The 13327-nt window shown below is 37.9% G+C and overlaps 1 protein-coding gene and 1 non-coding gene across 2 annotated transcripts in view; one reads left to right on the top strand and one right to left on the bottom strand.

Moving 5' to 3' along the window:
• The window catches only part of LOC136259311 (protein mono-ADP-ribosyltransferase PARP4-like), a 74436-nt gene extending 61109 nt beyond the window's left edge, over positions 1 to 13327 (bottom strand). Inside the window, exons 1-24 of the mRNA XM_066052803.1 lie at positions 13066 to 13327; positions 11114 to 11312; positions 10930 to 11005; positions 10795 to 10882; positions 10226 to 10354; positions 9766 to 9924; positions 8820 to 9137; positions 8500 to 8660; positions 7961 to 8075; positions 7884 to 7912; positions 7170 to 7268; positions 7039 to 7123; positions 6447 to 6589; positions 6256 to 6293; positions 4521 to 4604; positions 4278 to 4405; positions 3136 to 3220; positions 2951 to 3084; positions 2607 to 2771; positions 2375 to 2409; positions 2121 to 2202; positions 1689 to 1823; positions 1546 to 1638; positions 133 to 226 (exon numbers count right to left, since the gene is read on the bottom strand). Of these exons, the coding sequence (XP_065908875.1) occupies positions 133 to 226; positions 1546 to 1638; positions 1689 to 1823; positions 2121 to 2202; positions 2375 to 2409; positions 2607 to 2771; positions 2951 to 3084; positions 3136 to 3220; positions 4278 to 4405; positions 4521 to 4604; positions 6256 to 6293; positions 6447 to 6589; positions 7039 to 7123; positions 7170 to 7268; positions 7884 to 7912; positions 7961 to 8075; positions 8500 to 8660; positions 8820 to 9137; positions 9766 to 9924; positions 10226 to 10354; positions 10795 to 10882; positions 10930 to 11005; positions 11114 to 11312; positions 13066 to 13194 (2803 nt within the window). The 5' untranslated portion in view covers positions 13195 to 13327. The remainder of the gene's footprint in view (positions 1 to 132; positions 227 to 1545; positions 1639 to 1688; positions 1824 to 2120; positions 2203 to 2374; positions 2410 to 2606; positions 2772 to 2950; positions 3085 to 3135; positions 3221 to 4277; positions 4406 to 4520; positions 4605 to 6255; positions 6294 to 6446; positions 6590 to 7038; positions 7124 to 7169; positions 7269 to 7883; positions 7913 to 7960; positions 8076 to 8499; positions 8661 to 8819; positions 9138 to 9765; positions 9925 to 10225; positions 10355 to 10794; positions 10883 to 10929; positions 11006 to 11113; positions 11313 to 13065) is intronic.
• On the top strand, positions 2474 to 2546 carry Trnaa-cgc (transfer RNA alanine (anticodon CGC)). Its single transcript has one exon. It is a non-coding gene; the product is annotated as a tRNA-Ala (tRNA).

The raw sequence follows: 13327 nt of genomic DNA, 5'->3' as shown, positions 1-13327 counted from the left end.
CGTTTTCACCATACATTTCTTAAACCATGCATAAATATATATATATATATACACAAGATTAAGAATTTGTTACAGTACATCACAAGATCTCATGTACTGTATGCATACTTAAAACACACACACATCACTCACCTGCTCCAAAGGTGATCACATTAAAGACACATTTTGGAGGCAAATGATGGAGTGTTAGTAGAAGAACTTTCTTTGCACTGACCAATGTCTCTCCCTACCATGACACAAAATTAGAGTAATGCAAAATAAACACACAAATAGAGATCAAACTTATTTACACAATGAGGAAATGCACTCACATTCCTCTAGTTATATTCCTAATGATGCAATAAGTTACTATGCAATAGTTTCATCTCAGATCAAAGTAGCTGCCCGGACTAAATATGAAATATATACCGGGCTACATACGTACGAAATGTAGGCCGGGCTACATCTGGGCAGCAATTACGTAGACATCAAGGCCGAAATCGATTGTGGGGATTGAGTAATACTGACGTGTTAGTACGCATGACTTGGATTTTGCCATGAAAATTACTCAGATGGAGAGTGTTTTGTATTCCTTGCTATCCTATGAGTTGAAAAACGTTGGGCTAAGGTGAGAACTAGTGCTATACCTTATTCACCAATTGTTTCCGCACTTTACAAAAACAGACCATGTCCCCCATCACAAAGTTAGCACTCTGCACGAAGTAACTACTCTACAAGCAAGCTAAGCATTTAATAAACTCCCTAAATGATTCAATAGCACTGATTAAAACATTAAACTCACATATCCGAAATTCTCCATGATTTGTCTGTTTATCATAACCGAACGTAACCAGATTGTACTAGCTGCTGACCCACAATCCCAATTTTTAGGCATGCATATACGTATAATACATCCAGTGGTTGCACTTGTATTGGCTTGGGTGATTGATTGCCCTGTGCAGGCTATAAGCCTGATACGGATAGGAAGTGTTACATATTAGCTGTAACACGGGGTATTTGTGCTTTGCCTGAAATGTATGCCCATGTTACAACTATTACATGTACAATGAACATACTGTTATGTATATGCACATATGTAGCAACATAGCTACAGATTATTATATGCTAAATTTAGCAAATTAAAACCCACAATCAGTTATCATACAACATGTGATGTGGCTATATAAATATGATGATATAAGTGCACCGATTGGAGTCATCACAACACATTGTAAAGCGTACAAACGTTTTGGAAAGGTACCTAACTCAACAGATAACCTAAATGGATAAGCTGTATAGAATATTGTAGACTGAGGAATTTTGTTGAGAAAGGAAATTTAACAGTTGCTAAAAGAAATTAATGATTTCTAGAATTCAAAAAGAGTTCTTATTTAATTGCAAAAGATGTGGTTACACATATAGAGTTATGCAATTATAATATAGTGACTTTGTTTAAATCCTAAAATTTACACATCAGATATCAACTGCGCTTCACAGTGCTGTATATGTATAAACGTAGTAGTAACACACATTTAAAATATTGATCTTACAAACAAGTGTCAGTACCTTCATGGAGTTAGAGCAGTCAAGACAGAAGATGATCTCATTATCCACGATGGACTCAGCCTCAAATTCAGGATAAAATGTCAGCATACACGCCTAGTGATGACCAGTAGTTAAAACTTGATAGGAGGATCACATGATCTCACATGATGTGACTGATCATTCTCCTCTACCCACATTCTGGGGACATGAATTTCTGCCAGTCCAACTAGTAGCTGAAATCCATCCCCTAATCCACCACCTCCATCACACATCTCAACCACTGCCTTAGTGGCTGTTTTCTGTGGATAAAGTGTTACAGAGCCAACAAAACAACAAAAATCCTTGACAGTATTTTTTACTGACGAAAAGCCTTTTATCAAGCATACATAAATGGAAGAAATGGACAGATTGACTGAAAAGAAAATGAGTCAATCAGGTCTGAGCAACAACAGGTATGGCTTCACAAAATGTCTGAGAGCACAGAAAATCAACAAACATAAGGAAGGCAACATGTGCATTTGTACACCAAAATACATGTACCGCAAATCCACACATTCTCACATACAGTGTCATGCATTCAGGTACAGTATACATACCTTAATTCTTAGCATATGAGTTGGTGACTCAATTGTTCTGATTTTGAATGGCATCTCCACAGCCACTTGAACACTAACATCACTAAAAGAAACATGACATGTGAAGACTGTTACCCACGAGCTAACTGTTGTAAATTGTGTAATTTAAAACACTTCGTGAAATGAACTCTGGCGTACTTAGTTTGCCATCTATTTTTGGTTAATTAGCCAAATGAATACAACATTTGACATCAAAATAAATCTACTGTACTCACCCTTGTTTAGTGACCTTGACTTTATCCACATCAGTCTATAGGGGAACGTACATGTACGTAATACATAAGGCATATTATAATATTACATATCACTGAACTGGGGAATTAGCTCAAATGGTAGAGCGCCTGCTTCGCATGCAGGAGATGCTGGGATCAATGCCCAGATTCTCCAAATAGTTTGACGTACTTTTCTGCTTTTTTTTCTTCAATACTCAACACTCACAATGCATACCTGTGTAGTAGTATCAAGAGCAGAATCCTTCTTCCATGGGGCTACAGATCCCGGTAGGCTGAACACAATATTCTCACCCTCCACCAACAATTCAGCAACATATGTTATCTTGATGAGGACACTAGCTCCAGGTGGGAGATTACCAACACTGACTGTAAACACATCCTATAGGGGTCAGGCAGATATGTAGATTTTATGCATAGGCACGTAAAGTTTTGCTTACTTATTCACACACACACACACACACACACACACACACACACACACACACACACACACGCACGCACGCACGCACGCACACACACACACACACGCACACACACACTACACCTCACAACACATACTGGAGTCTCTTCATCCATGAGGTAGGCTCCGTGTCCCTGACTAATGGCCTCCCTGTACTCCTTGTGTGCTTGTTCCTTCTCCTTCACTTCACCAACAATGTGTTTACCATTGATGAATGCCTCAAACCCACACACTACAACACATACAACACTAATACCATCGACTATTAAGTATACACACATACCAGCTGCCATGTCATCCAATGGGAACACATACTTGGCCTCAATTGGCTTCTTACTGAAGTTCTTATAAGCTTGTAACACTATCACCTGTAGAACAATATGGAGTGTATGTGAGGAGATGTTGTGTGTATACTGTTAATGTCTAGCTCTTCTAATTGAAAAAATCATGCCATAACTTATTCAATAAAGTTTCAAACTGCATGCTGTGATAAGAATAACAGCAAAACTGACCAGGATTTCGAGGCAGTGATTACCGATGTGAAACAGCCATGCTCAGTCCACATAAAATACTCAAAGCGGACGACTTATCAACTAGCTACGTAGATAACTTACATGACTCATTTCCTTAGTCTGCTGTACCTTAGAAAGATGTAGCTTATTCAGCTACCAATGGTTTACATATAATTTATTTAAAATGTTTTATTGCATCTACAACTGTAGACCTGTTAATGAAGAGGTGTGGTCATAAAAATGTTTCACATGATTGTGCAAATTACTAGTCTTTTTTGTAGGGCAAAAAATGCGATGTCAACTGCAACTAACCTATCAAACACAGGTAGTGTGAGGACTAAAACCATTCATAATTACGGCATGGAATAATCAGTTACAGTACATTTAAGGCGCTAAAAGTAAGGTGACTTAAATTTCATACTCACAAAACACCTGTACAGAAAAGTCATCCCTTCAGCAAAGCCAGAGTATATATAAAGTACAATTACAAGGTTTCTATTTCAGGTAGTGATTAATGGATGCAGTATTACAGTGGGCAGAAATACTTTGAAAAAACATTGCCTGCATTGACTTTACCCATCTTTTCGCCTTACGCAAATTCGGATTGTATTACGTAAAAAAGATGGAATATAGTGCCACACTTTCTCATTAAACCCGTCATGTTGGTTATTAGGAATAGAACATTGAACTACTAAAGAGCAAATAATATTACAATACAACACATGGAACTCTCAGATACATAATCCTTTCTAGCCTACACAGGAATTGAAAATGTGATTAATGACATCCTAAATAGCAGTCACCTACAAATCATACGTAGCTGAAATAGGACATAGCTACAGCATTCAATTTTTGGGGAAATGTGACATACGAAGCAGTTTGGATGAGGAAATTATCACTGTCATGTTCCTACCTGAGCTGCCAGGTCAATCAGTTTAGCTTTAATATGCACTGACTGTAATGGGATATCTCCCCCCACCAGACCAGCTTCCACCTTGTTGAGGGGATCCTCTATGTCCTGTACATCACTCAGTGATACAGCTACATGTGCGGAAGTACTTATGTAAACTGTGAGCATATCTGTGTGTACACATTGATGCTACTGAACAACACACATACAGTACTACAGTACACACACTGGTCAAATAACACACACCTTCAACATTAACTGGTTCATCAACATCACTAGCTTCACTAACTGCTTCATCTCCAGTAACTGATAACTGATGATCAATAGAACCTAACACAAGTATTGACAATGCATTAACATACTGTAAGTATTACATGCCAGTTGACATACGTACCATGTACGTAAGTACATTCAGTTATACACATAATATCAATAAACATGTTCTTGTAGAGCTGTTGTAGAAGGAATGGTACTACGCAAGTGCATGAAAAACTAGCATAAACAGTACAAAATAAAAGACTTGTTTCACTGAACAAATTATACAACAAAATAATACCTTAGCAAACAGTTTTATCACTGGCCAAAACATCCAACTAATTTCAGTACTTAGCAGACCAAACCCCATTTATTGCACATCTGTTAACAATGGCCAAACATTAGTGTCCTAATGTTCCATGGACAACATAATTTTACTGCAGTATTTACAGACTATATATTAAACATTTACGTACAATCACACTGCATGGATGAAGAAAGACTCTTATGTCATACGTATAATAGCTGGAGTACAGCATTCCACCTCTTGTTTCACTAATTCACAGTAAACAACACACATCTGTCTGGACACACTATCTATTACCAACTGAAAACAGCCAAGCTGTGAAGAAAGGATGCAGCCCTTAAAAAAACAGTGATTTAAGTGAAATCAAAAGAAATGGCTCCAATAATATAAATGCAAATCGTAAACAACAATGGCGAAACAATTGGCACTGCAGCCATTTTTTGACCACCACCTTTCTAGTGTCACAACCTTTTCACCCATTTGGGCTACACTCTCTTTTCATACTTGGCTGTTTTATATGGATGATGTCTATTTCTATGTGCAAAACCCCCGTCAACTTTTATTATATAATACACAGGTGAATGTTCTATTAGAGCATCTTGATTGTACATTTTTTACACATGTTAGGTTTTGTATTATAAGTCCTGAACTGTTACTCCGATTCATGTGTAACCAAAATATATGATGGATAAGACTATCAACACAGTGAATTTCCTTTTGTCACTTTAATGCATTTCCTGTAATGACCAGTCCTTTTTTTATAACAAATCTTGATCAAGCATAATTACGTAGCTATAAACCCATGTTTAATTGTTTAGTTATAACAACACCACAGATGTTTGTACTAAACCACAAAAGGTTTTACTTTTGATGGTTAACCTACACATACCTCCCATAAGCAGTTTACTCTGTTGGCATGACAATTATTTTCCATGAATAACCCTGTGACCGTTTATTGTATCCAAATCAACCTCGATACCAAGATGCACTTTGTGCCAAACTTCAAGGCAATCAGATAATATATTTGAGTTTTATTTGTAAGTGTGCAAAAAAATGAAGAAAGAAAATTTTCTAAAAATTAAGCTGACTTTTGAAGGCTCGTATCTTAAGAATGCTTAGGGTGACTGCTCAAACTTGGTATGCGGACTACTGGCATTTCCATAGCAAAAAAAATCATTTTCTTTTTGTAAAGGCAGTACAGGGCTACGTATTTGTGAAAATCCTTCCTGTTAATAACACACTGGTGCATCGTAACATCTTTTTGGATCACACAATACACTACCTTGTCTCTTGACGTCTGTAGCCTTGACAACACATGCCTCAGATCACATGATGTACTATGTTGCATATGTATGTATGTGTGTATGTACAGTATGTCATTTGCTGTGTATACAAGCACACATTATATTATTACTACACCTTTATCATCGCCAGGTAAACAGAATTCCACCAAATACCTGAACAAAACACAAAAATTGTTTAATTACATGACAACATACGTAAGAATCAATGTACATGGAACTAAAATATGAGAAATTACAGTAATATACACAAAATCATAACATTTGTATAATATTCCTTGGATACGTATACACACAATAAGTCCTTACCTTATCCTTTGCTGACTGGTGGAGTAGATAGCATACTCATCTCCCTTAAACTCTGATGGTAACTCATTACTGGTCTTTAATCCATGGACACTGTTGTAAGCTTTAGGAGCCTCTGTAAGCTCCATCATCCTTGATGTGGTCTCCTGGAGGTGTTCATAATATTCACCAATTGTACTTGTATGCTTGCGTTTATAGTTAATAATTTGCATTTAATTTGCTAGTTTATCTCAAGCAATAATTACAATTCTATTCATATCATTTAAATCAATAGAGATCTCACATTTTATCAAAAGAACATCTAAGCAGGCACAAAATCTACAGGAATTTTATGGGTGAGATAGAATGCAAGTATCTGGCCAGTATCTACAACAGACAGTATGTATATCATACACAAGACCACGGTGATGGATGTGAGCAAGTGTGGCCAGGGATGTGTACACAGTGGTTGGTACCAACCAGCTACTCAAAATTAAATAGCAACTCACCAACCACTACATATTCACCTCTGACATGCACAAACTAACACCTCAAACCTGCCTCTTGTATTCCTGGGTATGTGCGTGTTCATGCATGCGTTATACAGTATTCATACCAAGACATTTCCCAAGGCCACTTGGTTGACTAACATCAGACGACTACCACGAGTCTTCCCTGGTTTAGAATACTGTGATGAGACACTGTGAAGGACACAAATAACATCAGCTGATCACACTTCTCAATCACCTTGAAGAGGAAGCAAAATAGACCCCACTCCCCAACATTCCTGGATCAGTTCTTGTACCTCCAAAATCATCTACCACAATCTTGGGTAGCAATAGTCCTCTGAGTGGTGAACAATGTAGTGAATGTACTATTGTACCATATGTACATTGTACAAGCTATATTCCTTTAAAGTCATTGAATACAAAGTGTAAGTTCTATTAGAGTTACAAAATGGTCCAGGGCGTAGGTAGCTATGTACATTACTGAAACTTGTTCTATTAGAGTACTGCACTGACTGCTCTATTAGAGAATCTGTAAAGTCCAGACTAGCCAGTCTGGTTCCAACACAATTAATTCATGCTGTATAACTTTGGAGCCAGCATGCTCAATGGTGGCATAATGAGCTCCCGCCAATTCAAGACATCAAATGTTTAGCACTTTAGTAAGCATAAACAACTTCAAAGTGGATGTCAGAATGAAGCAATAGAAACCTTAGCCTTTTTTTTCAAATTCTATCTCATTATTCTAACACTTACTCTTCACTTCTGCACCCCACCCTTCTGTGTCTTACATGTAATACACGTTGTTAGAATGATAGAAGTGGCTATACATATATGAAATCTTAGCATTCAAGCAATTTCTGATGAACTACTCTCTTATATGCCAATACATGAGACCAGTTATGAGCATCGATCTATATGTACATGCTTAACGCATAGACACACACATACATACCTTGATAATATCCCAACAAAGTTTTTCACCTATAGTAAGAGAAGGGTCAATATAGAGACTAGATGATAGTAACATACTGATGATGAATGGAACAATAACTGTTTGTTGTCTAACTGATGTGTGAAGTGACCATCCTCCACTGGTCGATGTACCCCATAAATGTTCTTCACTTCTATCAGTGATGGCGATGATCTGTGAAGGGAGAACACAAGATGTTTTGTATTATTGACTGTCAGAAATCAGAAATATAGAGCACTATAATCTGAACCATCACTACTGTGACTTCCCACTGTTTACATACACATTATGTACTTCGCAAATTTCACCGTTAACATTCTAACAGATCATCTTACTACATGCAACATTTTATGACCATGTGGACACAGGTTGATTGCTTGCAAAGTTTACCTAGTTTACATCTACACATAAGCATTTTACTTTATTTTTCTAATAAATGCAACAAAGCACAGGGGGATGCACACCATTTGTATTGCATCAAACGTAAATCATAAAATTGAATCAAAACAGGGAGCTTTTATTCTGTCGAGCCCCTACATTTAGTGGTGTGATTCTCTGCTTCCATTTATCGAATTATACAAATAAGACAGCCGCTCACTTGTCCTGACTGTCCAGTAGAAGTTGTCTGATGTACACAAACTCCTCAGAGGACTGGTCCAACACTGTCAGGTCACAACGTAGTGACCGATATTTGCTCTCCATGTTACTCCTTGTGGACCAGTTGGTACTCTCACCAACACTGACCACATCTCTAACCAACTACAAGTGTGGAATAGGTAGTGTTGGTAGTGACCGACACACATACAGATACATGCACGCACGCACGCACGCACGCACGCACGCACACACACGCAAGCATGCACACACAAACACGCAAACACACTCACTACCATGCTCACACACTACACACACACACACCTGGCAGAGATCTTGTTTCTCAGCTATCATCCTCTTTGTATCCAATACAGCCTTGTGTTTGTGTGGAATAGCAGAATAAAAGTCGTTTGTTAGTTTCTGTAAATCTCCATCTTTGTTAGTTCCATCAATAACAAGTTTAATGGACAACAAAGCTGCCTCAGCCTTCTCAACCTCTTCCAATTTAATACGCTCCACTGGTACAGATAGTACATCATTGAGTTCTCCATTAGCCTCATTCCATATGTAGCCCACCAGATCAGAAATGTATAATGGTAGCTCTTCACTTGCTCCAGTTGATGAACGAATATCCAACATCATCTGAAACAACATTAATAGCAATCGAGAACACACACAAAGTGTGTGGCCAGAAACATTGGTTTGTGAGACACAAGAGTAGATCTGACTGCTCTATTAGAGCTTGTGTACATGTTTTGGTCTTTCGCAGCACTCAGTGTCTTTTTAACTGAGGCAGCACCCTGGTTACTTGAATGTTAGCTACTCCACTCAGATCACTAACATATGTGTGTGTGCTGGGATGGGATGAGCCCAAATTAAGGTAAGAGAGTAGCAGTGACATTGACATACAGCACGTGTACATAACACCAATACTGCTCTCTATGTGTGTGTTTTTAAAGCAATGTACATGCATTTACATACTACCTAAGTCACAGTAACTAAAGTATGTAATCATAGAGCACATCATAGCTCTGCACTGTGCATACACAATAATTAAGTTTCAGTATCCACATATGTACTGTACTATTAGCTTGAAGTTAATTGTGGAAGTTTATTGCTTCACACCCTCTGTACATATTAATGTACGTAAACACATATGCATGCACATTCTGCAGTAAAATCAATTCTGTGACAATTTCTTTGCCATACATGTACGTTGTTAAACTGCTGTTTTCCCAACATGCAGATTTGGCAAACATCAACTATGTACCTTCTTGAGCTTATCAGATCCAACATGGCTGGAGAGGAAGGTTACCTTTACCAACTTGTGAGGAGAACTAGTGAACTGTTTGTAGAGTAGAGTGAACACATGTTCTGAGTCCAGTTGTGTGGACAAGTAGTAACAACTCTTACTACCAATCTCTCCATCCTGTAGGGTGGAGAGAATGTGGTCCAGTATGTACATACAAACGTATACTCTCAATAAAATTCCCATGTACGTTGTACGTACGTATGCATTCATACATGTATGTCATGTGTTTTGTGTTGGCATATACATTCATGGTTTGTATGCAGTAGGCATATGTACACACACACACACACACACACACACACACACACACACACACACACACACAAACATACTGCATTTGAGAATGCCACACTAATGTAGTTGTAGTGCACTGCAGAATCAGCTACTGCACTGTATATGTACATACATACACACTCACCTTATCTTTCTTCTCCATTATTCCATTATGGAGGAATATCCTGTAGTGTGATGATGTGTCATCTTGACCCATTACCACATGTATCTCCAGACTAGTGAAGGTGGTCAACTGACTACGACTATCAAACTTCTACAATGTGTAGGGAACAATAACATCACACATAGACACTCAACATACACATTGCATGTACCAGTACATACACATACGCACATGCTAGCATACATACTGTAGATTGAGTCTGCAGCAGCACTAGCTGTTTCTTCAATCAATTGCGAACATGCATGTATAGATATGTATTTACAAATGGTTATCCTAGATTTGTTAGAAAATATATGTAGATGCCATTGAAGTTCAAACGTGCAGCCACATACATACATATACCTTCAGGGTATTTACAAGCCTCACACTATAATATACTCTATGTACCACCATATTATAATCTTTCTTCACAAAATTATGGACATAAGCAGATATGTATGCTAGTAATATATATTGTACATTTGTACACTAAGGTTAAGTGTTGGAAAATGCTTATGCAATGGTACAGTGTAGATACAAATCCATGATACCTTGAGGAAGGCATATCGAGCCACTTCATAGTTGTCTTCATCAAACTCAACTAGATTATTATCAGTGGAGTGTGGCCATGATAGTGGTCTATAGTGTTAATAACAGTACAGCATGTTATTATATCATAACTGTACTTTAGTTGGTTTAGTGATATGGTGGACTTTTGTCTCTTCTTCTTCTTGTCTGAATTCTCCTTGTCTTGTTGGGAAGCTACAAAGTTAATACACAGAGAATCAGCAACAAAAACACTACATAAAAGGATTTTTGAACAGTATCGTAAGCTACAGACAAATACTGCATACAGTAATCACACTTTACCGATAATCTTTCCAGTTTGAAATTGTTCAGCAGCAGTTTTCCCAACTACCAGGAAATCATCTGGTTCCAGTAACTCTCCCCTCTCAACACTAACATCAACAAAACTGGTCGACACAATAGGAATCCCATACGTCAGTGCCATACGACCTTTGTATGACTCAGCACTCTTCTCAGCATTGTTAACCACCAAATGTGTCGTCTACAGAATACAGATTCATTAATACTCACAGTATGGGTCACACAGCTAAAGTGTACGTAATAGTGAAACAATTCACAGTCACTTCAGGGAACTAGGACTAAATTCGCATTACCTTATATCGATCAGTGTTTTTTAGTGGAACTCCATCCCATTTGACATTCTGTCAACTACACGCCGCACTACTTTTAGGCGAATGTTATACAATTTTCTTTTTGTTTCTGATTAAGTCATGTATGTTTTAATGTAGGCTTTTATTTCAATGTACTGTAATTGTCTTTGTAATGTATCCTTAGTTGTTTGGTTTTGTATTGTATTGTTTTTATAGGTGGTACTCATATAGGCATATTTGCCTTTTGTATTCACCTTACCTTATAGTTAAACTAAAAATAAAATAAATAAAATAGATTGTACAATTACATATTACATTCTAAGCAAGTGTAAAATAACTGTTAAGTATTGTGGAGCTTGCCTAACCCACCTAGGGACTAACTTCTTGCATTTTGGTCAGCCTTACTAAATAATACATAACCGCTACTGATGCTTGCATATATAAGGTGACATTATTGCCGTGAAATACACGTTCACAATTGCTAATTGCAGGAAAATACTGGCACTACTTCTGTTGCAAACCTAAAACAAACACTTACATACTGCAGCATACTATGTTGGTTCTCTCTGCTCCTTTGCTAAAAGTAGCTTATTAGTTCTAACACATAAATCATGGACTAGAGCCATTAAACAAATAATATGTATAAACACCACCGAGTGATGCATACTACTTTAGGAGTGAAATGTTTGAATGTAAACCTCACTTTGCAAGTTTTGTAATTACAATGAAAATCAGGTTACAAATACCACACTCATTGATTGCTGTTTTATAATGCTAGCTATAGGTCCTGACTGTCATCCATACTGTAACTTTATTTAACTTGATGGCGTATGTCAACTTTATTTTAGTCACTAAACGTGGGCTGTAAAATATACCAAATAAGCTGAGCTGGAGTCTTAGAGGCCATTTCAACTTGATTAGTCGTTTCACGGGCCCAACCAACCCACCCTTTTGGGAGATGGAAAATTAAATAAGTGACCAAGCTATATGCTGTCACTAACAACTCCTCGCATTCTTCCAATGCATCACCTGTTAATATCTCAAAACTAAGGGGGCATCTCCAAACTGATTTTGGTACACTTAACGTCATTATGACATTGCTCCTCCCAATGTGAAAATTAGCTAGCTAATGTTTTTTTAAACACAATTATAGCTATTTCTACTACTTCGCTAAAACGTAACCTCTACAAACTTCTGGTATTGGATTTTCATAGACATCTCTGGTAGCTCCTCCGAATAGTGTGGTTTGGCAAGACATTTTCACTTGTCCACTATAGGCACGCTCAAATTAATTAAAACATCACGGGCTGAAGCCCCCGATGTCATTATGACGTTAAATGTACCAAAATCAGTTTGGAGATGCCCCCTAACATTATGATTGCAAACAAGCTATGCGATCACACCCCTTGGTGATTTAGCACTCCTGATTTTTTAGCTACCAACCCATGTACTGACCTTACACATGTCAGCTACCACCAAAGTGGCATAGCTAGATATCACACGATCTACAAGAACCCAAGTAGGTGAATTATATTGCATTCCTAATGCTGTATCCTACTGCAAAGGGGCGGGTACCGCCAACTCAAAGGCACCACGCGGCAAGATCACACTATAGCAAACGTGACACCATCTGTCTAAGAGTACCTTTTTGGTGACGATGAATGACACTATTCCATCGTTGTCGACGATCTTTTTCTTCAGTGCTGTCTTGAACTTGAAATTAACAGATGAATCGAGCTCCAAGGTGATCTGACATCTCGTAAAAATCCCCATTGCTGACAAGCATCACCTTTTGCAGTAGGTATATTATCTATGCCTTTTGTGATTAACCCTCGCTTCTACCTCAATGTGCACGTACCGAGGCACTGGCGTCTCGACTGGCGTAGATCCCACCCAGCGCGCAAAT

The sequence above is a fragment of the Dysidea avara genome, chromosome 6 (assembly GCF_963678975.1).
Source record: "Dysidea avara chromosome 6, odDysAvar1.4, whole genome shotgun sequence".
NCBI classification, from domain to species: Eukaryota; Metazoa; Porifera; class Demospongiae; order Dictyoceratida; family Dysideidae; genus Dysidea; species Dysidea avara.
This window is presented reverse-complemented; position numbering and strand designations above follow the sequence as displayed.